This window comes from Pseudochaenichthys georgianus, chromosome 1 (genome assembly GCF_902827115.2).
Source record: "Pseudochaenichthys georgianus chromosome 1, fPseGeo1.2, whole genome shotgun sequence".
NCBI lineage: Eukaryota > Metazoa > Chordata > Actinopteri > Perciformes > Channichthyidae > Pseudochaenichthys > Pseudochaenichthys georgianus.
The window spans coordinates 40,789,663-40,815,771 of NC_047503.1; the positions used below are offsets into that span (position 1 = coordinate 40,789,663).

At 43.1% G+C, this 26,109-nt stretch overlaps 1 protein-coding gene across 1 annotated transcript in view; it reads right to left on the reverse strand.

Annotated features, from left to right (window-relative positions):
- Window positions 1-369: 369 nt before the first annotated feature.
- The window catches only part of LOC117452966 (noelin-2-like), a 31,652-nt gene continuing 5,912 nt past the window's right edge, over window positions 370-26,109 (reverse strand). The window contains exons 2-6 of the mRNA XM_034091794.2: window positions 25,703-25,852; window positions 22,241-22,396; window positions 14,874-15,093; window positions 6,370-6,476; window positions 370-430 (exon numbers count right to left, since the gene is read on the reverse strand). Coding sequence (XP_033947685.2) covers window positions 425-430; window positions 6,370-6,476; window positions 14,874-15,093; window positions 22,241-22,396; window positions 25,703-25,852 — 639 coding nt within the window. The 3' untranslated portion in view covers window positions 370-424. The remainder of the gene's footprint in view (window positions 431-6,369; window positions 6,477-14,873; window positions 15,094-22,240; window positions 22,397-25,702; window positions 25,853-26,109) is intronic.

Genomic DNA, 26,109 nt, shown 5'->3' on the forward strand with positions numbered 1-26,109 from the left:
CAACAGTCACATTAAAACAGTTACTAAATCAGCCTACTATCACCTAAAGAATATATCTAGGATTAAAAGACTAATGTCGCAGCAGGATTTGGAAAGACGTGTCCATGCTTTTATCTTCAGTAGACTGGACTACTGCAATGGTGTCTTCACAGGTCTCACTACAACATCTATCAGGAAGCTGCAGCTGATTCAGAACGCCGCTGCTCGAGTCCTCACTGACACTAAGAAAGTGGATCACATCACTCCTGTTCTGAAGTCTTTACACTGGCTTCCTGTGTGTCAAAGAATAGATTTCAAAATACTGCTGCTGGTTTATAAAGCACTGAATGGTTTAGGCCCAAAATACATTTCTGACTCCTGCTAAATGATGAACCATCCAGATCTCTCAGGTCTTCAGGGACTGGTCAGCTTTCTGTCCCCAGAGTCAGAACTAAACATGGAGAAGCAGCGTTCAGTTATTATGCTCCAAACATCTGGAACAAACTCCCAGAAACCTGCAGGTCCGCTGCAACTCTGACTACTTTTAAATCCAGGCTGAAGACTTTTTTTTGTCGCTGCTTTTAATTGAACTATTCACATCTTAAACTGCACTGTAACTTTTATCCATGTACTTTATTCTTGTAATGTTTCTTTTATTATCTTTGCTTTTGAATAACTGATTTTAAATGCCATTTTCTTAATGTCTTTCATTTTTTGTAAAGCACTTTGAATTGCCCTGCGTTGAAAGGTGCTATATAAATAAACTTGCCTTGCTTATGATAATTGTTCAAATTAACGGAAGGAGGGGCGCGGTTCTGTTCTTTTTGGACTTCCTAAAGCAGCAACACAGCTTACAAAATGTTGTTATCACATGCTTGTGTACTAGGTATATTTTGAATGTTTTTAACTGTAGAGAATATGTCTATACAATCGTATCTTGGGCTCCTGACTCACTCAGAACAGTGAACGTCCTATGTTAGCTTGGCCGTAACAAAGAAAGATCCGGGGACCTGCCGCTATAGCCGCATTCTTTAGGCATCAAGTCAATATTTACTACAAATTAGACAGTTATCAAGCCATATGGAGTCAACATTAATCAGCTAACACTTGTTTGCTGGAGCTTATAAAATGTGCAATATGGAACTCTCTTTCCCCCGTCAAGGATCTCCGGAGAAGGAAACTGAGAACTGGAAGACTGGAGGGGGGAGAAACAAGATGGCAGGGAAATTGTGTGTCGACAGCACGGTGGATTAATTACTCAAGAGGTGAAAGAGATGAAAGAAAAGATCAGAGCGAGCTGGTAAGAGAGCATTGTCGGTAATAAAAGACGCTCGTTATTTCCTCTGCAAACAGAGGAAAGTACATAGGTAGAAAACAGGGAGCCGATGAAGAGGATTTTTCCTTTTTCTTGTGTGTGTCAAAGAAGATCAAATCTCTCCTGCCGTGGCACCACCATGTTTTGAATCGCACTTAATTTGGAGTCGCAATATTTAAAATGCACATTGAATTGGAGACTTTCCGACAAAGGCGACTGATTGCAGTGATTCTGAGAGCCTTCGTGGACACAGTGTTTCAATGAGCCTTAGCCGGAGGTTTGACAATGAGGCAGACTGATTGCTCTCTCCCTTCTCTAAATCATTTGTGTTCAAACCAATCTCTTCCCCCGTGCTTCACCAGCTCACCTGATGAAGCTGCTTTTATTTCCCTTTAAAATAATGTTTCAAAAGAACTGGAGCCCTTTTGTTTAGTCTGGCAGCTGTAATCGTCTCGCATTTGAATAAACAATTCCCAGATGATGATTGTACAACGAACGGTGCGTGCTAGAAAGTGAAAAGGATTTCTTTCCCGTTTCTTGAAGTCGCAGCTTAGTTTTATTTCCCCCCTTTCCTTCCTTCCCCCTCATGTTCTCAAGTGCATACATGTGACCATAGCTAACCATTGTTGCATGAATATAGAAAAATGCTTATACCTTCTTAGCAGTTTAAGAACATCATACGGCCTTAAAATGGTGTGTTCCAAGACCTGACATTTAATAAAGCTAGTTTAAGTTTGTTAAACACACTATCAGTCCGATTTTTCGTGACAATCTGTGGAATCACTGCTAAATTTGATAAATGCACACAAATGTTTGAACGCTTCCTGTTTCCAAGCTGATTCACCGCTCTTACTCTATTACCTATCAACACAGGTATCGGCAAAGCTACTGGCAGGCAGGGAGAGTTTCTAATAGTCGTAGTAGTCCCGGTGTTATCATGTCTCGGTGCGATATGATTGGTTCTTTTTTTTTAAAGTGACTGTTTTTAAAGGTGGGGTAGGTAAGTTTGAGAAACCGGCTCGAGATCGCTAGAATTTGAAAATACACAACCGGAGAAAATCTGCCACTTCCTCACAGAGCCCCTCCTCCAACACACACGAACGCGCACATGACCAATGAGGGCACGAGGTAAGTTTGTGCCCCGATTGAAGGCTGACAGGCAGGTAGGTTGTACTTTTTACAGTACTACGGCTTCTACAGATGACATTTTTTTATGGATTTTTTGTCAAAGCACTTCAGATATTCATTGCTATCGGGATGTTCAGAGCATTCCATGGAATATAACAAAAAGTGTATCTCGAGCCGGTTTCTGAAACTTACCTACCCCACCTTTAAATGCCATTTTCTTAATGTCTTTTATTTTTGTAAAACACTTTGAATTACCCTGTGTTGAACAGTGCTATATAAATAAACTTGCCTTGCGACATTACATTACATGTTACTTGTTTAGACGCTTTTATCCAAAGCGACTAACATACATCCAGTACTGTGGACAATCCTCACAGGAGCCATTTTGGGCTGACTGCAGTGGGACTCGAACTTGCTATCCCCTAATTCAAAGTTCAGCGCAGTATTCCACTGAGCCACAGCCTCCATAAAATGGCAGCACACTTTGTTGGATTTTCAAATGAAAACGTCCAATCCTGCTAGATTACTTTGTCACACTGAAGTTATGAGGAGCCAACGCACACTCCTGCCAAATCTCAACAATTCGCTGTGCCGATCTGTGCGTCAAGCCGCGTGATTGGTTAGCAGGTACGGTGGCTGACAGGTGCAAAGGCATTATAGCGGCCCAAAACACTTACACCGAGAGCTACGCGCTGCCGTTTCATAAACCATGTAAACATAAAAAGAGGCCAAAACACATTCAAATGAATAAACACTTCATCCAACTCGAGCTTCTTCTTGCAGCGTTTTGTTTTATTAAATGCTACACGTGTTTTCTCAAGGCGGTGAATATTTCCCTATTTGCTTGTGTGTTTTGGCACTTTTGTCTTTTTATATTTGTATCATTTTTGAAACTGCAGCAGGTTTCTCCGAATGGAAGTGTTCTGGGCCGTTGCAATGCTACCGTACCTGCTAACCAAACACGTAGCGCGTTAGCAAGTTAAACATGGAAATGGGAAAGTATGCACACGTTTAAACATAATATCCATGTAATGTACGTTTTAATCCTTGCATTATACATCGTCATGCTTAATTTAAACAGAGGAAGAACTTTGAATTGCCTTTATCTGTTACGGTAAAGTTAATATAGGAAGGGATTGATTCATGATCAGTCTAGAGAAGAACAAGAAGCATAACAGCAACCAATGACCATAAGAAAACAAACCGATCTTTAATGCCTACGATAACCTGTTCTTCCTCTCCCTCCCATGCGTCTTTCATAACATCTCGTCTGTCCCGACTATTGCTCTTTTGATCAACCTTCCCCCATCTTCCCCCTCTCTCTTCGTTTATTCTTCTTTCTGTCCACCCCCTCTTTCATTTTCCTGTCTGCCGCCCCGGCTTCTCACCTCCCAAAGGTCCTGATCTCTCCTGCGTGTCTCTCTCTCTCTCTCTCTCTCTCTCTTCATCTTCCTCCCTCCCCAGCAGAGACATCTTGACAGATCAGTGCATATCCACACCTCAGCAGCTGTTCTCAAATACAGCGACAGGTGTGTGCATGCGTGTGAGTGTGAAGTACAATGCGTGCACACACACTCACACACATTCACACACTGATGAGCTAATGAAGAATTCATAAATGCCAAACTGGGACCCAGTGCAGATACTGTAGTCATGGATACCAAAGGATGTATGAGAATGACTTGACTTACAGTGTGTGTGTGTGTGTGTGTGTGTGTGTGTGTGTGTGTGTGTGTGTGTGTGTGTGTGTGTGTGTGTGTGTGTGTGTGGGTGTGTGTGTGTGTGTGTGTGTGTGTGTGTGTGTGTGTGTGTGTGTGTGTGTGTGTGTGTGTGTGTGTGTGTGTGTGTGTGTGTGTGTGTGTGTGTGTGTGTGTGTGTGTGGTCTAGCATTACTATACTTGTGGGGACCTAAATCTGTTTACATAGTCACGTGTGGGGACTGGCTTCCCTTATGGGGACAAATTGGAGGTCCCCATGAGGGGGATCATTAATTTTAGGGTGAAGACTTGGTTAGGTTTAGGTTTAGGATTAGGGTAAGGTTAAGGGTTAGGCATGTGTTGGTTATGGTTAAGGTTAGGATAAGTCTCCAGGAAATGCATGTAAGTCAATGTCCCCTGAAGTGATCTATACATGGTGTGTGTGTGTGTGTGTGTGTGTGTGTGTGTGTGTGTGTGTGTGTGTGTGTGTGTGTGTGTGTGTGTGTGTGTGTGTGTGTGTGTGTGTGTGTGTGTGTGTGTGTGTGTGTGTGTGTGTGTGTGTGTGTGTGTATATTTCTAGTTTTCCACAGCTTTAACTGATCAGATAGAGGTTGTCACACCAAATCAATGTAATGTTTAATGACTTTATCAATTATCCTATTCTTAAAATATATTTATTTAAAACTGTATTTCTTTGCCCGATTCTTTTTTTTGTTGCCAGAATACCTCACAATCATGACCTCATGAAATATCAAACATCACCTGCTGGTGTAAGAAGTTTAAGAAGCTAGAAGTGCTCACAGTCATCACTGTTTGGATTATATCTGTATTTGTCGAGGGAGAAAATCTGTTATCGGAAATTAAAACGTTTCGCTCATTGCAGAGTGCGTTTCTGCTTATGTGTGCATTGAGCAACTTTCATAGGAACTAACTCATTCCAAAGATATATCCATTTTTCCTTAAAACCATTCTAGCTTGAGATGAATATACCTTTTGGATCATATTGACTTAAAATATTTGAAACGCTTACAATACTTTTCTGCAGTATGGATACACTTTTTTGCGCTCTCTGTGGTATCGATAGTCAATATATTTCAAGTTGTCGTAACAAAGGTAGACATTCTAGGATCAATGCAAAAATACATAAATGTTTTAAACAATGCAGATTTGAAATTGAATTAAAAAAAACTGCTCTTCAAAAGTTTTAGGAGGAAGAGGAAGTATCAAACACATTTACTTGGCCTTAAGGAAATACGTTTTGGCAAGGAACAGCAGATTTAAAATAACATGTCTGTCTATCGACATCTATCGACGGCCGACCTTTTTAGCTCGAAGAAAAGCAAGATGAAAGTGATTCAAGCTTTTTTATAGTTTCCCCGACTCATTTGCAATAAAAGAAAGAACATTTACTAGATGTGTCTTTAAAGGCCCTGTTATGCTCATTTTCAGGTTCATTTTTGTGCCTCTGTGACATGTTTACATACTTTAATGTTCAAAAAGAGCTTTACTTTTCTCATTCAGTTTCCTATAGGGACAAATATGCAAAGAGAAACTGGGAGCAGGAAGGAGCCCCAACCCATTACAGTAAAAGTGTCACGAGTAACTGGGAAACAGAAGGCAGTAACTGGGAAGCTGCCGCCGCGGACAGCTCCATTGCATCACAAGGGAGAAGCTCTAATAGGGAACAGGCAAGGGTCACCACGGCGATATAAATCACACCTGGCAACTGGGAGACAGTCGCCTTGACAACTAGCTTAATACTCACCGGCTGCACAGAGTGTGTGTGTGTGTGTGTGTGTGTGTGTGTGTGTGTGTGTGTGTGTGTGTGTGTGTGTGTGTGTGTGTGCGTGCGTGCGTGCGTGTGTGTGTGTGTGTGTGTGTGTGCGTGCGTGTGTGTGTGTGTGTGTGTGTGTGTGTGTGTGTGTGGAGAAAATGGGTGAAGCTTGTAGCGAGTGAAGACAAAGTGCACACAGGAGACACGTTGGAAGTAAGGCAGTAATACAGAAAACACATAAAGAAAGACAGCTTAATAACCACATACATTACATCTGGTTTTCTTGTAGTGAATCAACCACACACACACACACACACACACACACACACACACACACACACACACACACACACACACACACACACACACACACACACACACACACACACACACACACACACACACACACACACACACACACACACACACACACACACACACACACACACACACAGACACAGACACTGAGGACCTACCCTGCTGTCAGAGCTGGGAATCATGGCGTCAGTCATCCAGGAGCCGAAGCGGGACCCCGAGGCTCTCACGGTGATTGGGATACTAACTGCAGTTAGTCGACCACAACCTGTTAATAAAGGATCCACATAACAGACAATAAGATCCAAAAACATCGGGTTTTATATATTCAGTTAACAAATGCTGAATATACGTGAAAGCGGCCCTTTGATTCTTTTTGGGGGTTTTCCATTTCCTGTAGTGTGCTATACAGATTTTGTGCATGTTAATGGTCTGCAAAGGCTAAAATCCCAAAGTTCAGAGGGAGTTTCTCTCCCACACACTCCCCCGCTGCCTGAAAAGCCTCCGTTGGTCTCTTTTGTTTACTTCCAGAACATGATGACATCACTTTGTAACACTTGTGCGTCTATCTACTGTCCCTCCAACACATTGTACACGATAGGTAAGGGGCGGGACATCTCTAAGCGGTTGACCAATCACAACAGAGCCAGTCAGCTAACCAATCAGAGCAGACTGGGCTCTGGTTTCAGACAGAGGGTGAAAAGAGGTGCTGCAGCACAGGCAGTATTAGAAAAAGAAAGAGCTGTTTGTGTCATGATTCTCATGTTATGTCACGTTTGTAGTTTTGTCTGTGTTGGTGTTTTTCTTGTCTTTGGGTTTCCTGTTTTATTGTGTAAAGTGTTCACCCCCATTTCCTGCCTGTCTGCTTTCTGTCTGTTTCCCTCCCTGATTACCCGATTGTGTTCACCTGTTGTCCTTGTGTTTCTCCTCCCCTGCCCAGCTGTGTCTTGTTCTGTGATTACCCTTCTGTGTATTTAGTCTTCCCCTGTGTTCCATGTCGGTTCATTGTTTCCCCTCCATGTCATTCCACGGTCTGTGTTCCTTGTGCTGCTTGTTGGTTTGGATATTTTGGATTCTGCCTTGTTTTTGCCACAGCTTTATTATTTAATAAAGCTCGCTTTTCGTTATTCTGCATTTGAGTCCTACCTGCTTCACCCATTCGTAACAGAATGAACCGACCACATTTGGACTCAGCAGATTTTAATGTTTTGGCCCCACAGGCGGAATGTCTTGGGTATTCTCTGGAGTACATTTTTTACACCTGGAAGAACGCCTCATCTAGACGGGGTAAAGAGGCTGCTTTGAAGGAGGCACGCCGGGAGGTTGCTCGCAAGCCCTGGCTCAGGAGCTTGTTGCCTGAGTGGCTACAAACCTTTACAAGTAGCCCTGAAGAATTGTCACAAGCTTATAACCCTTTCCTGGGATCCGACTACTGTCCTGTTGAAGGTCCACAGAGTCTCCAAAAAGCCTCTAGGAGACGCAGGGCCAGGATTCCAGCCCGTGCTCCAACAGCCATGATCCCGGCTTCAGTTTCCACAGCCATGGATCCATGCACCAGTACCGGCCCGCAGAGCTATGTTTCCTTGCTCGATTACCTGGCCCACACAGCCATGGTCCAGGCCTCTGTTCCGGTTCCAGCGGCTCCAGTTCCAACCTCAGACCTTTTCTCAGGAACCCGTCTGGCGTTTGGAGGTCCACGGAGCCTCCAAAAGGTCTCTGGAAGATGCAAGGCCAGGATTCCAGCCCGTACTCCAGCGGCTCCGGCTCCAGGGCCGGTCCCAGCGGCCATGGTTCCGGCCCTGGTTCCGGCCTCAGCAACCATGGTTCCGGCCCCGGTTCCGGCCTCAGCAACCATGGTTCCGGCCCCAGTCCTGGTCCCAGCTGTCATAGTCCCTTCTCCAGTCCCACCTCTAGTCACTTCTCTAGTCCCTACTCAAGTCCCTTCCCTAGTCCCTTCTCTAGTCCCATCTCCAGTTCCCTCTCGAGTCCCCTCTCCAGTCACCTCTCAAGTTCCATCTCTAGTCCCTACTCAAGTCCCGCCTCTAGTCAATTCCCTAGTCCCATCTCTACTCCCTCCTCTAGTTCCCTCCTTTAGTCCCTGCTCTACTCCCTGCTCTAGTCCCTCCTCGAGTCCCCTCTCAAGTCCCCTCTCGAGTTCCCTCCTCTAGTCTCTCCTCTAGTCCCCTCTGGAGTTCCGTCTCTAGTTCCCCTCTCGAGTCACGTCTCAAGTCCCTACCCAATGTCCTGGTCCGTTGGAGGTTCCGCTGGGGGTCCTGCCAACTCCATGTCCTGTCCCGTTGGAGGCCCCGTCGACTACTCCTCTGCCGGGGGTCCTGCCAATCGTATGTCTGTCCCGTTGGAGGTCCCGCCGTCTGCTCTCCTGCCGGGGGTCCTGCTAGCTCCTTGTCCCATCTCGTTGGAGGTCCCACCGACTGCTCTCCTGCCGGGGGTCCTGCCAACCCTTTGTCCTGTGCCGTTGGAGGCCCCGCCGACTGCTCTTCTGCCGGGGGTCCTGCCAGCTCCTTGTCCTGTCCCGTTGGAGGTCCTGCCGACTACTCTCCTGCCGGGGGTCCTGCCAACTACTCTTCTGCCGGGGGTCCTGCCAACCCTATGTCCTGTGCCGTTGGAGGTCCCGCCGACTGCTCTCCTGCCGGGGGTCCTGCCAATCCTATGTCCTGTTCCTCTGGGGGTCCCGCCGACAACTCTTCTGCCGGGGGTCCTGCCAACCCCTTGTCCTGTTCCGTTGGAGGCCCCACCATCACCTGTCTCGCCGTGGGGTCCTGCCAACTCCTGGTCCTCTTCCGTGGGGGATCCTGCCGAAGCCTGTCCCACTGGCTCCGGTTCCTGTTCGGCCGACACCGGGTCCTGCCCGGCCTCCGGAGCTGTCTGGTCTTCGCCCTCGAGCCCGGCCCCCTGAGAGCTGCAGTCTTCGTCCTCGGGCCCGGCCCCCTGACTCTTCCTGCCGCTGCTTTTGCCCTCATGCTCGGCCCCCTGAGTTTGCCCGCTGTGGCCTTCGCCCCTTTTTGAACTTTGCCTTGCCCCCAGGCCGTCCACCCGAGACCCCCTCCTTGGTCTCTGCCTTGCCCCCGGGCCTTCCGCCCGAGACCCCGTCCTTGGTCTCTGCCTTGCTCCCGGGCCTTCCGCCCGAGACCCCGTCCTTGGTCTCTGCCTTTCCCCCGGGCCGTCCGCCCGAGACCCGTCCTCCAGACCCCCTCCACCCACCCTTTCTTGGCCCTAGTTATGTGTCCTCCCTCCGGTCCCCCTCCACCCACCCTGCTGGACCTTTTTTTGGGACGTCTGGGATCCGTCCCTTGAGGGGGGGGTTCTGTCATGATTCTCATGTTATGTCACGTTTGTAGTTTTGTCTGTGTTGGTGTTTTTCTTGTCCTTGGGTTTTATTGTGTTAAGTGTTCACCCCCATTTCCTGCCTGTCTGCTTTCTGTCTGTTTCCCTCCCTGATTACCCGATTGTGTTCACCTGTTGTCCTTGTGTTTCTCCTCCCCTGCCCAGCTGTGTCTTGTTCTGTGATTACCCTTCTGTGTATTTAGTCTAGTCTTCCCCTGTGTTCCATGTCGGTTCATTGTTTCCCCTCCATGTTACTCCACGGTCTGTGTTCCTTGTGCTGCTTGTTGGTTTGGATATTTTGGATTCTGCCTTGTTTTTGCCACAGCTTTATTATTTAATAAAGCTCGCTTTTTGTTATTCTGCATTTGAGTCCTACCTGCTTCACCCATTCTTAACATTTTGGGCATTAAAGCATGGAGACATGTCCCAGGAGAGACACTAAATCCAATAATAATAATAATACCTGAAAATGAGCATAATATGCCCTTTTTAAAATAAACATTATTTAATTTAAAGTGGACCTATCATGCTATATTTGAAACATATATTGTAGGGCCATACCTATATAAAACGTGTCTCGCTCTATGGGCTAGTTGCACAAGATGGCGTCTATCAACTTCCGGCGGCTGGGCGTGCAGAGAAAAGGGGTTCAAGATGTAGCTACATATCCAGCTACATCGACAATTATGAAGGTAAGTGACAAACAAAGCTGTAGTTACTGGCTAACTTTGACAGTCTTGATACAGTGTAAAGCGTTTTAATGATGTACTATTACGTTTTTTTGGATAACATGAATGATATTCAATTCCCCACAGTTTCAAACAAAGATCTACCTTCAGGGAGAGTGAGCATCAGGGCTAGCCGTTACAGGTCCATGAGAAAGCATGAAAAGCCTCACGATCTCAGAGTAGGGAGAAAAATAAAAAGTGTTAATCGGTTCAAAGCCTCAATCAGGTTCATGTTCTGGGGTTTTGATGTGGGAGGAGTAGGTAACCTGTGATTTAGGATTCAAATAAGCCCAGCTAGCTGACGTGTTGCCACAGATTACATAGTGACAATACATTTGCTCACATCAACTGGTAGCTATCTATGTGTGTGTAGCATGAAGGGGCTACAGATTTATTTTCGTTTTGTAACCCTCGTGTAAAATGATAAATACATTAGCTAAACCCAAACTTAGCTTTCATCAAAGATTCTTAATGAGAGGTTGAAAACCGTCTCTGCTTTCATGGAAACCCCAGAAACTGGTTGTGACGGCTGCTGTTCTTTACTGAATGGTTAGTATAATCCATGAAGGGTCCAATTATTTGTATTGGCCAGTGTTTGGTAAGTGCTGGTTTTGTACCCTACTTCTATGTTAAGCTGTTCAACATTCTACTGTCACTATTTTATGTAGTTATAATATAAGATAATACATTGAGAGAGCTGAGACAGGCTATACAAGTGTATCTGTTTTGAATGTCCTTAAATTACAGTATTCCAAACAGCAGAACTTCTGTGTATGTGTGTGTATTCCTGTGTAGCTGGAACAGCACTCTGCAACCACAATGTTGCACTGCTGTTCCAGACCGCACACTACTCCACACTCAACCTGGCTGCTGTCCCCCTGTCCTCAGCTGCTGTCCCCCTGTCCTCAGCTGCTGTCCCCCCTGTCCTCAGCTGCACTGAAACAGAGCAGCGATGGCACAAGCCCAGAACCATGGTAAGTACAGTATGTGTTCACAACCAATCCACGGTGTAATGAGTATTTCCTTTGTGCCAAGAGCTGATCTATTGTTGCATCAACGACCTTTTCAATTATTTTGACAATTATTTTGTGTAATTAATAGGGTGTGAAACCAGGCAGAGTGAGTGACATGGTGTTCACTTCCACTAAGCCAAAGCAGTTTACAGTTGCTGACGGTGTAAGGTAATATCTATTGTCCTAAGTAATTGTATGTAGCCTGCTACAACTTTGTGATTGTTGTCCGAGTGTAAAATTGTTCTTAAAGTCCTAATTATAATATAAACATGTTCAAAGGAGTACACGTTACAAGGCCGTGCGGGGGGAGCTGCCAGACCCAGATGTCCTCAAAGTCAGCGAGGCATACAAGGACTTCTCAGCAGACATCGCACCACGGGAAAAAAACTGATGCCTCACTACTCAACTCAACAACTAACACTCTTTCAGAGGATATGTTGGAAATGCACACATTATATATATTTTTTGCATCTACTTTCTGGATATTGTTCATCTGTTATATAAACTAGCATTACTTAAATATGCAGACTAATTGAAATGTTTAAATATGTATTTTCCCCCCCGATATAACATCAACCTATGTTTTGTAAAAGTTTATTAAATTAATCTGTAAAATGTTATCATATCGTGGATTTATTAAATTATGTATTTTCCTTTTGTTATTTATGTGTGCGTTTGTTTTGAGGACATCATTCATTAGTACGTAAGCATAGTATGGTATAACTGCTTTTTGTAATGAAATACACAATTGGTTTGGGAGCAATACATCTTTTAATCGTTGTTGCCCAGGCTTGCCGAAATGAATGGAAACTTATCTCCCGATTATAACATTGTGTAACTTGCTGCTGTTAAATACCGTCAAACTATGTGCTTTATGTGCAATATATACTTTATATACATATGCCATCTTTAATAACTGTAATATATACCGGGCTGCTAAATCCTAAGAACTGCTACAGGATTTGATTTGTAGATTTGATTTGTTTTGTATCTGTATTTTTGAAAATTATGTAACTTTTTATCTTTTTTTTAGCACATTGTTTATTATATTAGAACTTAGTACTTTTTAACGCATGTAAGATATGCAACACTAAGCTGTCTGTGGCTCTTTCCTGCTTCAACGCTGCAAATTTCCCCTCTGTGGGACTAAAGGTATTCTGATTCTGATAACGGGACGAATTTGTCCAAAGGGGCACACAGCAATGTAGTGCCGACTTTCTTACACGCTGGAAGGCCAATCGCTTTTCTTTACCCCGAAATCCGCTCATTCTTGCTCTCGGTGTGACATAACAAACTGTCAAACTGTCAAAACTCTGTACTCAAACCGGAAGTACTCGGCCTCACACCCAGCCGCCGGAAGTTGATAGACGCCATCTTGTGCACACAGCCTATTTACTCTTTTCCAGCCCTGTTTTTGCAAGGGCTGATTCTGCTTTTGTGGCAGACTACAGCGCCACTTACAGGCCTGGCATATGTACTACACAGGGTTGCCAACTTTGGGCACCTAGCTGGAGTGAGATTTTGATATTAATTACACATATGCGCACTAAATGACTGCTGTCGTGTCTGCAGCGGGACCTTAGCATATATATAGAATATATATACAATATATACAAATACACAATATTGGACACAGACTATAAAGGGCACACAGTTTCATTCACTAATGAAAGTCAAACACATGTTTGTTTCCACTGTTTTACTGTGTGCCTGTCGCAATAAGCAATTAATTGATTTATTGTACGATAAATAAAAATGAACTCGATACATTTACATGAGGATGTGACTAGCAGTTTGAAAGGATGTACTTGAATTATTATTATATATTATCATTATGTCAGTGGTCTGAAATGGTCATACAACGGTGCCGACAATATTATCGTTTATCGCAATCATTTCCGGGAGGTGTGTGTGTGTGTGTGAAACACACAAACAATCTACAGAATTACTCCAAACTGCCAAATATATTAATTAACACACTCACTCTCATACACTCTTTGACTCTATTTTGGCCTAGTAGAACAATAAGCAGCAGACTTTAACTTTTTTATCATTTCTACTGGATCTTAGATCTGCGCATGCGCAATACGGGTCGGGGATTGGCCAACCGGCTGGCACTGCTCTGCTGTCTGTTAACGTTGTTAAGAGTGGTGGGTGCGGGGAAGGAGCGGATCGACAGCTCGAGCAGCTGTCAACTCAACGTTGTAAATAACCAACCAAAAACGATCACCGGTTCATCTTGTTTTTGGCGTGAGAATAGTTTGGGCCGCGTGAGAGCGTGAGATTGAGAGTGAAAGCGTGAGAGTTGGCAACCCTGGTACTACAGCGTCTCCAGCGCTTTCGAGCGGTCTCTCATTCCCCTGATCGGTGGAGATTTGCCCAGATAGGCGGAGCACCCCTTTTCTGACGTCAGAACAATTCAAATCTGTATCAGTTCCGTTGCAGCCCCGTTTTTAGAGATTTGGGTACGGAGGAAAAGAGAGAGGGTTGTGTTTTCTGACACCTGGTGAGTTCCCCGACACACCGGGGACACATATTCATGTATAAAAGACGTACAAAAGTGCATTTTGCATGATAGGTCCCCTTTCAATATGAATGTATAACATGTACTATATATATGCATAAGCGTATAAATAGGATTACAAATATATATGCAGAGATGTAAACAGTTGTTGAACGGTAAGAAAATGGAATGCTCAGATTATTAAAGTGCAGAACATTCGTGTTTTCATATTTTCTACTCTGGAGTGAGTGATTTTCCCTTTGAAAGCCTCCTTGCCAGCTTGTTTAGAAGGCAGCCATCACCTGCCACCATTCTCAACTCAATTTACTTATAAAAGTAAAGTCTATTCAAATAAAATATGTATGTGCCGTGCCCCAACTATAAACTGTGGAAGAAATGTGTTTCCTTACCCAAAAATCCTAAGAGAGAAAAAACATGACTGGAGAAAGAGGTAAAAGTTTGATGAATAATGCGGACGTTCAGAAAAAAAAAAGGAACGGTAATAAGCATTGCCTGAGTTCTCCTTCCTGTTAACACATTTCAAACTTCCCTGCCCGATATCAGAACGCTGTTTTCTGCCGTTTTTAATTTTTAAAAAGCTCCCTCTAGAGCCCCGAAATGGATTATATAACTATTTGAAAAGGCTGAGTGTTGCTTGGGAAAATAAACTCATCGTCCAGCGTATAATCTACTCAAATACCAGACATTTCACCATACCTGTTTTACCAACACACAACCATAATTTTTAAGGCAGAATAAGTGATACTTTTCTGTGCATTACGGAGTATTTCTGACTCTTTTTACTAGGGGTGCACGATTCAGGAAATCTCACGATTCGATTTATTGGGGTCACGATTCGATTCACAATCAATTCGCGATTCAAAACGATTCACGATCCAAATGCCATGTTAGCGGGACATTAAGGAGCTCATGCCGTAGAATTTTTTTTAAAACAGCTTTGCGGCAAGACTGAACAATGTGAATAGATTCTTGGAATTTCTGAATCGGCAGAGATAGAATCGCGATTCTTATGTGAATCGATTTTTTTGTGCACCCCTATTTTTTACTGCACGTACCGAGTTTGTTCATGCAGCTGTGGAGCCTGGTCTCCAGCAGTAAAACCCTCTGCTGAAGCTCCTCATAGTCGTACGCTCCAATCTCCTCCTGGATGGATGTCATGATGATTGACAGGTTGTAGAGTTCCATCCGCAGGGTGGTCAGCGTCTGCAGGTCCAATCTGTACTGCTCTACCACAGAGAGGAGGGGTCGGAGCTGGGACATCTGGCCCTTTAACTCCTGTGGATGCATCAAAGACAGCAAGAAAAATAAGTAAGGGGGAAGATTAAGTCCATCCTAATGTGGGCAAATCTGATATTTTCCTCACAAGATGGAAATCTATTAAATCAATGTATAGCTTCCTTTAAAGAGGACATATTATGGGGGGGGCGTGTGGGAGAGAAACTCCTTCATTGGCAACTCAGACACAAATGTTATGTTAAAATGTGTGTGCTAGATGAACTAATGTGAACAAACAGTATCTACAATATCAGAATAAGAAACAGTGTATTACCAGGTAGGTTGATACGTACTAGGAATTTGACTTGGTGTCGTGGTACATACATAAAAGTAAAACAAAAAAATAAAAAAACAGAGATAGAAAACTATTTTAAGAACACTATAATAACATTACAAAATATAAAAATTGGATATTTGTCAAATGAAGCTCAATGAAGTTCAACCAGGTTGAACCGTCTTTACTCTTAATTGACTATTTCTATGTTACTACTCTCTCTCCTCTCAATAAGTGATCGGGGACGTCAATCCCCAGCTAAACCAATCACTTCGCTCTATTCCCACAAGCCTATGGCCTATCCGCTAAACCTTTTAAATCTGCTCTCCCCTCTGACAGCTGTCATTTCAGGTGACTGCACACAACCCTCCTCCCCCCCTTTTCACCTCCCGTCCCTCTGAATCCAGGGTCAAGCTGAGCCACTCTCCTTCAGACCGGACCTAACTATCTATTCACCACCACCAGGGTGTAGACCCCAGGGGGTTTCTTCGGATCGGTTCTCCCCCTCCCGAATGATACTCCTGCACAACGGGGTCTAATGGCCAAAACACCATTACATTCATTTCTGTATTCCTGGCAATAAATATGTGTTCTTACATCAAAACCGTCTCTCCTGATTGAAAAGCAAGAGGTGTGGGATGGGGGAAAGTGAAGGGGCATTTGCCCTTATTTATTTTTCTGTATTTACAGCTGAATAATATGTATGTGTATGTTTGTGTCCTCTTGGGAAGTCAGCTTGGAACATGAGTAGAAGGTTGGTCAGAAAACAGCCTCTCTTTCTGTGAACTGGCTCAGGGTGAAGCCACTCGTCCTTCACAGATAACGTGTTTATAGTGAGGACGCCCTCCGAGTGCCACTACCTCTCTGTGGATCAAAACACTAATTATACTTTTACTGTCTGCACTCCTGCAGCGTGTCACCTGGAAATTATCAGCGAGGAGAGAGGAGGCATTCACAGGAACCACAGGTGTATTATATATGAACACTTATTTACTACAGTAGGTAGCAACACTTCTTCAATGTGAATCTGTTTAAGTCGGCTGGCCCGCCACAGGAGACGTCGGAGGGACATTACTCTAAAATTAATGTTGCTGCATGATATAAATATTGTAGCTTGGACATGGAAACGTGACTAGAAAGCACCAAATGCAGCTCTTCTGTTATACATCATTCATTACAATAAAGATGATTAGTTGTGTTAAATCTGAATAATGGAAGAATCATAATAATAAATATTGCATCAACGACTATTTTGAATTATATATTTTATTTGTGCTTCTTGTAAATGTAACTTTGCTTTTAATTATTTGTACTGTTATGCTTGTATTGCAGTGTGCTGTTTTGTATCCCCCCTCCCAGGGACCACAGCTATAGCAGTTATATTTCTCAAATCTGGCTCAATGGATGTGTTGTGCCCTGTTAAATAAACTAATCAACTAAACTAAAAAATCTCTTGCAACATTTTCTCCCTTTTCTTCATCGGCCTATTTTTTTTCTTTTTCGTATTTTATTTCGAATTTGGAGTTCAAAGTGCATTTTTGGATGATTCAGGTCTGCCTTACAGTATATACTGTATACTGTACATCGAATATATCTGCACTTTTCTTGATGTTCTGAGTTTGAATCTTTAGGGTTTATGGCACTTATTGTAAGTCGTTTTGGATAAAAGCGTCACCTCAATTAAATGGAATGAAAACATTTAATTCAGGAAAAAAATACAGTCGTAAAAACATATCAATCTGCACTGTGACTGTGACAGTCTATTTCTAAGGCTGATACTCCATTGCACATTGAGATTGCAACAGAATATAATCATGATTGAAGCAGCAGACAGAGGCTTTTTCTCTCAAAGATGTTCATGTAATGCCATCTTCATGTGCTTCAGTGAAAAAGGCCACATGTTCCACAGGTTTGTAATATGTTAATTTAACACTTACTGTTAAACAGAAGAACTATGGCACAAAAAAGACGTGATTTCTTTCATGTGTTTAACATTTGTAAAACTTAAAGGACCCGTCTAATGATTTGAATGTCCAAACCCGTTTAGTACCTTTTACCTTTATTATTTCTTAACATTTATACATTTTATAGTCTCGCCTTTCTCCCAGCAAAGCTTGTTATTCAAACAAAAAGGCAGGAGCTTTTCCGATCCACACGTTTTACATTGCCTTTAGACTTGATGTTGTGCTTTAATCTTGAAAAGATGTGGTACTCCATACACGGATCGAGCCGTGTTACCTGAGGGGCGGCAGAACATGTTAATACTTTTAACTACATACGCTTTAATTTGGCTTTTAATTGAATTGCATTTATTCTTATTTGTTTTCTTAATTGATTTCTGTTGGTATTAAGTATTTTTGTATAAAAGGTTATGTGTTGCTCTGCTCAGGAGCTGGGTAGGAGGGTTATCATTGTTTTTACTTTGGATAATAGTTGTTTTATTTGAGAAGCAATGTGTTACCTTTTGTGTTTGAGAAATGCTATATAAACAAAGTTGAATTGATTGATAAGGTTCGGGCTCCCAAGCAGAATAGCCAAATAGGGGTGTTTCCATCTCTCTTGCTCTTTTAACTTTCCTTCCCATAATACATGTTATTATTTCTGTATGCAGCTCACTTTATGAAAATGGTTAGGGTGTTGTTTTGTTGTTTTTGTAAAAAAGAAATCCAATAAAATACATCTGAAAGAAATATGATGCTGTCTTTGTTGAGTAATTGCCGTTGTCCTTGTGCCTCTTCCTCACATTTCTCTCTCCAATATCCGCTGGAAGGAGCTAGCGTGAGGAAGAGATGTGAGAGCGGGAAGCGAGGAGGCATGTCAACTAAATGGAAAGCGCCCCCAGAAAATGCTGGAGGGGTGACATATGCCATCTGGCATGGGAAAGCCTGGCGTTCCCACAGGAGGAGATGGAAGATGTGGCTGGAGGAGAAGTGCATGCGGGCTACTCTGCGAGGATAAGCAGCAATAAGTGGAAAGAGAAAGTGGAGAGATGACTATTTTTCTGCATCTCATTTAAACAGCTTTTTTTTCGATTACTGACAATGTAGTCTTTTTAATTTCTCCTGCTAAATTAGGGCGAGTGTGGATGGAGAGAGGAGAACTGCAATCAGCCTGAAGGAAGATCAATATTAGGCGTATGCAGAGTATGACTCTGTGGCAGCAAACTGCTTTTTATTATCTCTGTCTCAACACTTTTCATTTACAAATCCACCCCCAAAAAACACAGTCTGCTGAGTATCAAGAGAAGTTGGATTTGATATGAGGAAGAGAAGGATTAAAAGAAGTGTGAAGAAAAACAGGTCACACCCCCGCAACACAAACACCACAACCAGGAAACAAGCCTGGCAGTCAGTCAAACACTTTATTCCCTGCTATCTTCAAATCAGGACCTACATACATTTCACTTAAAAAAACATTTTGCGCAGCATTCTTACATGCCATAAGAGAAAAGTGTGTGGATTCTGTGGTTAACCTTACATGTGGCCACTTACTCCTCACTGACTGGTATTGGCTTCATTATATGCATATAATTGAGAGCTCATTAATATGTATTACAATCAATCTTGACAAAATGCAGAGAATGTCATGGCCTGTTAGATAGTTACCGCTTTAGCTGGCTAATGCCACCCCTGCCATGTGTCCTCCTTCATCTTAATCTCTATAATCTCTCCTCTCCTGTTCCACTCTTTTATCTCCCCTCTCTCTCTGCGTAACCTTTACCTCGCCTCTTACTTGACTTCCTCTCATCCCTCCCTCCCACAGGGGGGACATGGTAATGTGGAATAAGCTATCTCTTACCCTCCACTTCCTCTCCTTTTCTCCTCCATTTTCCAGACGCTCTCCATCTATCAGTCCGTCCTAATCTCTCTGTTTCACCTCCACTTCTCCGTCTCCCTCGTTCCGTTCCTCCCGAGGGATAAAAATACTCTTAAGTTATTGATAAACTTACTGTAGCTAGCTGCACATTGCATAAATATTCACCAGTTCTTCCTCTCAGTGCAAAGGCAAAAGCTTATGATTGTGAGAACTCCCAAGGAGCAACGCAACACACACACACACACACACACACACACACACACACACACACACACACACACACACACACACAACACACACACACACACACACACACACACACACACACACACACACACACACACACACACACACACACACACACACACACACACACACACACACACACACACATAAGATAACTGCATGAAAACTTTAAAAACAGACCCCAGAGCCCCGTGATGTTGTTAAGAAGATGCCTGGAAAAAGATGAAAGGCAGAATGGATTATGGGAAGACGGAAATGCTCTCCATTTGTGGAAGTAAGGCGAAAGGCATTAGAGTGTGTGTGTGTGTGTGTGTGTGTGTGTGTGTGTGTGTGTGTGTGTGTGTGTGTGTGTGTGTGTGTGTGTGTGTGTGTGTGTGTGTGTGTGTGTGTGTGTGTGTGTGTGTGTGTGTGTGTGTGTGTGTGTGTGTGTGTGTGTGTGTGTGGGTGGGTGGGTGGGTGTGTTTGTGTGTGTGTGTGTGGTCTAGCATTACTATACTTGTGGGGACCTAAATCTGTTTACATAGTCACGTGTGGGGACTGGCTTCCCTTATGGGGACAAATTGGAGGTCCCCATGAGGGGGATCATTAATTTTAGGGTGAAGACTTGATTATGTTTAGGATTAGGTTTAGGGTAAGGGTTAGGCATGTGTTGGTTATGGTTAAGATTAGGATAAGTCTCCAGGAAATGCATGTAAGTCAATGTAATGTCCCCTGAAGTGATGTATACATGGTGTGTGTGTGTGTGTGTGTGTGTGTGTGTGTGTGTGTGTGTGTGTGTGTGTGTGTGTGTGTGTGTGTGTGTGTGTGTGTGTGTGTGTGTGTGTGTGTGTGTGTGTGTGTGTGTGTGTGTGTGTGTGTGTGTGTGTGTGTGTGTGTTTGATTCACTACAAGAAAACCAGATGTAATGTATGTGGTTATTAAGCTGTCTTTCTTTATGTATTTTCTGTCTTACTGCCTTACTTCCAACGTGACTCCTGTGTGCACTTTGTCTTCACTCGCTACACGCTTCATCCATTTTCTCCACACACACATGAGTGTGTGAGTGTGTTTCCTGACCTCCTATGGAGCCTCTGCTAGTTTTGTATAGCTCCTCATGTTTTTTTAATTATTAAATATATTATTCTACAATGTTGGACTAATGAGCTTCTAATGACTTCATAAATAATTGATGTTATGTTTGCTGTTTGGCATTTAAAAAACAATAGTTTGACATTTCATGAAATAGGCACATGTTGCAGAAAGGCAGGAAGCGCATGCATGATAAATAATTAGGTGATTTCAGCAAAACATTTTAAGAGTTTCTATGCAAAAAACAGAGATTTCAGGAAGTCAGTGCTCCTGGCCAATAAGCAATCTAACGCATGACCCTCCATGATAAAGGGAATTGTAGTTTATACACTCATCAAAGAGCTTTAGATCCCTTTCTTTGGGAATGTGCACATCAAAAGACATATCTAGGTTGAATTCAGTCTGAATTTGGTTAAAAATGAACTACTTCTATGCAGTGGCGGTTCTAGTCCCATTTCACTGGGGGGGCCAGGCTGGGGCCAGTTATTTCATGAGAGGGGCACAATAAAAGCAGGTTAAAAAGACAAAGACAGTATAAAGTAATTGTGTAAAATACAGTAATTGGTTTAGTTACAGTCCTTTGTTTCAGTAACTTTAAGTGACAATTTAATTAAAACACATAAACAGTATTTGCTTTTATAGAAGGTAATGAACAGTTTAATCTCCACTGTACATCCGGGTTTCTGATTTGATTTAGTTCCAATAAATCGTAATATTGTAACCTTTTTTTGGAGGGGGGCCACAAGGGTGTCCCTGGTCAGTGTTACGGGGGCACTGGTCCATGTTGACCCCCCCTAGAACCGCCCCTGCTTCTATGTATAGAATGTCCTTACTACGACTGAAATGTAGCCCACTTTGTACATTCAAATGCGACAAGATGCCAAATCAATCCTTAGTGCCAAACTCACCCACAGAAGTAGACGGTTTACAGGGTTTTACCACCTTTTAGTTGAGTGTCATTGGGAGTAGTTTACTGCCACACTGCGAAGATTGAAGCAGCAATGTCACAGCTGATTTAACTGTTTGGATCACTTGCTGCTTAGATCCACCAGCCTTTTCATTCTCTATAACTCTTGAGATAATCTTCCACTTGCCTGCTGGATTGTTGTTGGCACAGATGCCTGCCAGCGGCATCATGGGAGAAAACACACTGATGAGATAAGAACTCTTAATTTAGGAGGTGCACAAAATATCCCTTGTTTAAAGGCAACACTTAGCCAGGTAATCTTATCTTCTCTCCTGAAAATGTAAAGACATTGAGCTGAATGTTGTACATGAACTCTCTCTGCTTTTGGTTGTGTAAATATTATGTAAATGTCATCATCAATATTTAATTGTGAGATTCATTCCAGACAGATTCTCTTTTCTTTCATTTTTGGACAGCTCAGTGTCTTAATGTGTGCAGTGACGCTGCAGTTTCGCTGGCACCGTCTGCACAAAGCTGTGTGACACTTTTACTCAGCGCACAGCAAGCCAGTGAATTGACGGCTTCAAGACACATTTTGTGCCCTTCATGGAAGACGCTCGCGTGTCTGAGTGCGGCAAAAAACTTCAGCTTGGCATGCGTGAAATCAATGTTTTCACACCAAATGTTATGTGTTCCCCACGGTGACCGTCTTACACTGTGTGTGTGTGTGTGTGTGTGTGTGTGTGTGTGTGTGTGTGTGTGTGTGTGTGTGTGTGTGTGTGTGTGTGTGTGTGTGTGTGTGTGTGTGCGTGCGTGCGTGCGTGTGTGTCTACTACCTGCAGGCCCTTAGTCGTCAGAGTGCGTGGGTTGGAGACATATGTGTGTAAACGTCCGTCCACTCCTCTCAGCAGCGGCTCAGAGTCTCGGACATACTGCTGGTCTCTGGATGTCCGCAGGTCTACCACCTCCATGGACTGACTCACGTTCTGAACCTAAAACACACACAGGGTTGACAAGATGATTAATGATTGCCGAACAGGGTTATGATTGCTTTTGGCAGTTGCTTGATTCCTGCTACCTGCTTGTTGTTCCCAAACACCTGTTGTTAAATATGGCTGTGAGATGGAGATGGAATATTTAAAGGGTTGTTCCACTTTCCTATAGTGTGTTTTATAGGTTTGTGTGTGTGTAAATGGTCTGCAAAGGTGTAAATCCCAAAGTTCCCTCCAGAGGGAGCTTCTGTGAGTGCATCTCAGAAAAGCTGTAAGACATATTTTAAGTGAGAAAATTGCTATGAGACTTGTTTAGTACAGTACAGGGTGACAGTATTTCCGTAATTAATTAATCAACCTCTTCGACTATCAAGCACATGTGACGATGTTTTTAAAAACAGCAGTGCTTAGAGCTGAATGCTAACATGATGATGTTTAGCACGTGTTGACCATCTTAGTTTAGCCTGCTAACATGCAAACATTTGTTATCAGGGACTAAACAAAAAAGGACAGCTGAGGAGGATGGGAATGTTATCAGTTTAGCAAGATTTTTTGTCATAAAACAAAGCGTTGTACATATCAAAATGTTAACTTAAGATAATTGAGGTTTTAACATTTTACCACCAGGGAACGTAAATACTTTTCGCAAATATGCGGCACAGCCATAGTCTGTCAAGATAATTCACTTTGAACTTCAAATGTCAACCTTAAGAGGAAACAGAAAGGCACACATGTCTGTTCAACATTTCATGGTAATCTGATTCTGGAGACACGCTGCTTCTGGATTTTGATGAAATATTGTGGAGCTGCGAGCACCACAGGCAAAATTCCTTCCATCTCAATTTCAACGTGAAGGCAGCAGATGACAAAAGAATGAACAAATCAAGCCAAGCTGACCTCTTAATATTCAGACCATCTTCACTCCAAAACATGATGCGAAGTCACACAGATCCTGTTTCTCTCTGAAGAACCTGGATCCATTTAAACATGAGCTTCTCACCGAGACTCTGTCCTGCTCCAGAGACAACAAACACACTCCCACGTAGGCCTGACGTGACTAAATGGACTTATCGTACGATAAATAAAACTGGACTCGATAACTTGTCTGAGCTCGATAAATTGCCGTTTACATGCGTGTTTGTTTACATAAGGATGTGACCAGAATTTTAGCCCGGCGCGCTGTGAGGGGCGGGGCTCACACACAGCCAAGTCAGGAAACTCCGGGTGCCAAATTAATAATATAGAGACAAGCAGGAGACAACGTGTGACTTACTCGAGGGGAATTTGAAGTTAAATTCAATTGGTTGCAAAACCTAATACCACATCTCCGGTGTGGGAATATTTTGGATTTAAGCCAAATCAACGAGGCGAACCTACGGACTTGATTGAGCCGGGCGGTGTGTCGCATTTGTTTTAAAAGGATAGCAACAAAAGCTAGCAATAGAGAGAGAGCTCTGTTTTCCAGCCTGAGTCTATTTAATTGATTGTTTTGGTTGTGTGTGATTTAATACAATTTTTATAATTTAATTTGTTTTATTTATTATATATAATTTATATATTTGAATATTATTTCACATTTCATTTGCAATGTTGGATGTTCAATAAAAAGTTCTGTTTGAAAGGATGTACTTGAATTATTATTATTATATATTATCATTATGGCAGTGGTCTAAAATGGTCTTACAACGGTGCCGACAATATTATCGTTTATCGCAATAATTTCCGGGAGGTGTGTGTGTGTGAAACATATTGAAACACACACACACACACACACACACACACACACACACACACACAAACACCAACAAAATTAATTAGCGTGACAAGCCTACTCCCACGCCTCTTCTCATTAAGCACCCTGAAAAGCTACCAGATACTTCAAATCTCTTTTGGTACTGGATGGAAAAAAACAAGCGTGAACAAAAAACCCTGACAAATCCATTATCAAGATGACCCAGATATCCTGAAGTGATATGAAAACAAACAAACACTAAGGGAAAAACCCACCCACACATGTCCCACTGTTACACATGCTTGGGAGGCCGGAGACACGTAAACACACACATGCATTCATACACACACATTAACACCCTCAGCAGGATCTCGGTGTCACTTCCAGACACACTGAGCTAATTAAGATTCATAAATACAGAAGCCTCCAACAGGAACGGAGCGAGGAGAAGTTATTTCTGATAGTGCTGATCTGTTTTCATGCTGAAAAGAGCCCTGAATGCAGCACCGGCCGTGAATGAAAATGATCCTCTTTAAGTTATTGTTAGCGAGCCTTGGAACACTAAGAAGAACACAGGACGCATATATCCTGATGTGCAAAGTAAGTGCATGCTTTAGAAAATGTTTGCTGGCCTGACGGTGTTCAATAATTCATCAATTCTGTCACAAATCATTTTGATTTCTCTCTCAGGAAGCACAGATACACTTAGAGGACTGTGCTAATGCAGCCGAATGCATCTCCTCACATAAACATGCTCTATGCACATATTAACATTCATGCAAACAAATGCAGAGCTGCAGCCTGCAATGTAGAACAAATGGTTTCTTTCCCATCTGTCAGTATTTCCTTTGAGATTAAACTCTTTTGGCGTGTTGAATGACTGGGAGTCTTTAGAGGATACAGCTACTGATGTATCAGGGAGTATACATCTGTCAGTGAAACTCGAGTGTGTGTGTGTGTGTGTGTGTGTGTGTGTGTGTGTGTGTGTGTGTGTGTGTGTGTGTGTGTGTGTGTGTGTGTGTGTGTGTGTGTGTGTGTGTGTGTGTGTGTGTGTGTGTGGACTAGCATTACTATACTTGTGGGGACCTACATCTGTTTACATAGTCACGTGTGGGGACTCGCCTCCCTTATGGGGACAAAATGGAGGTCCCCATAAGGGGGATCATTAATTTTAGGGTGAAGACTTGGTTAGGTTTAGGATTAGGGTTAGGGTAAGGTTAAGGTTAAGGGTTAGGGTTAGGCATGTGTTGGTTATGGTTAAGGTTAGGATAAGTCTCTAGGAAATGCATGTAAGTTAATGTAATGTCCCCTGAAGTGATGTATACATGGTATGTGTGTGTGCGCGTGTGTGTGTGTGTGTGTGTGTGTGTGTGTGTGTGTGTGTGTGTGTGTGTGTGTGTGTGTGTGTGTGTGTGTGTGTGTGTGTGTGTGTGTGTGTGTGTGTCAAAACAAAGAGACAGGCGAGTGAATATTTGATTCCAGTGTGCTGACTCTCCCCTGTGCTGCATCACAATGCTGACCACTGAAACATGCAGGGAAGCACTCAAAGAGGAGAGACAAACACAAACACACACCTGTTCAGTGAGCAGGCGTAGCTGTCGACTCCGAGGGTCTCGTTTGCAGAGGTTTCGAGCCGGAGCGACCACCGTGCAAACACACCTGCCGTCCGGATCAGACGCCGTGCTGTACACCTGCCAGCCCTCCTCTGAGCCCGGGTACAGACCCTGCACACAAACAAGCTCTGTCAACTGAGTCCCTGCAGGAAGAACAGAGGGAGTCCTACAGAGGAGAAGGTCTCAGAGAAAGTCCACTTTAATACTGGATTTAATGCTTTATTTACAATCAATAGGATTTTATTTCTAAAAAGCAACTTTCTACCTGACTTCAGTTTTCACATTTTATAAACATGTCATGTACAATTCCTTCAGTAACCAGCCTTTTCCTGTCGGTCTTTAGTGAAAACAATAAGTGCATGGGCATA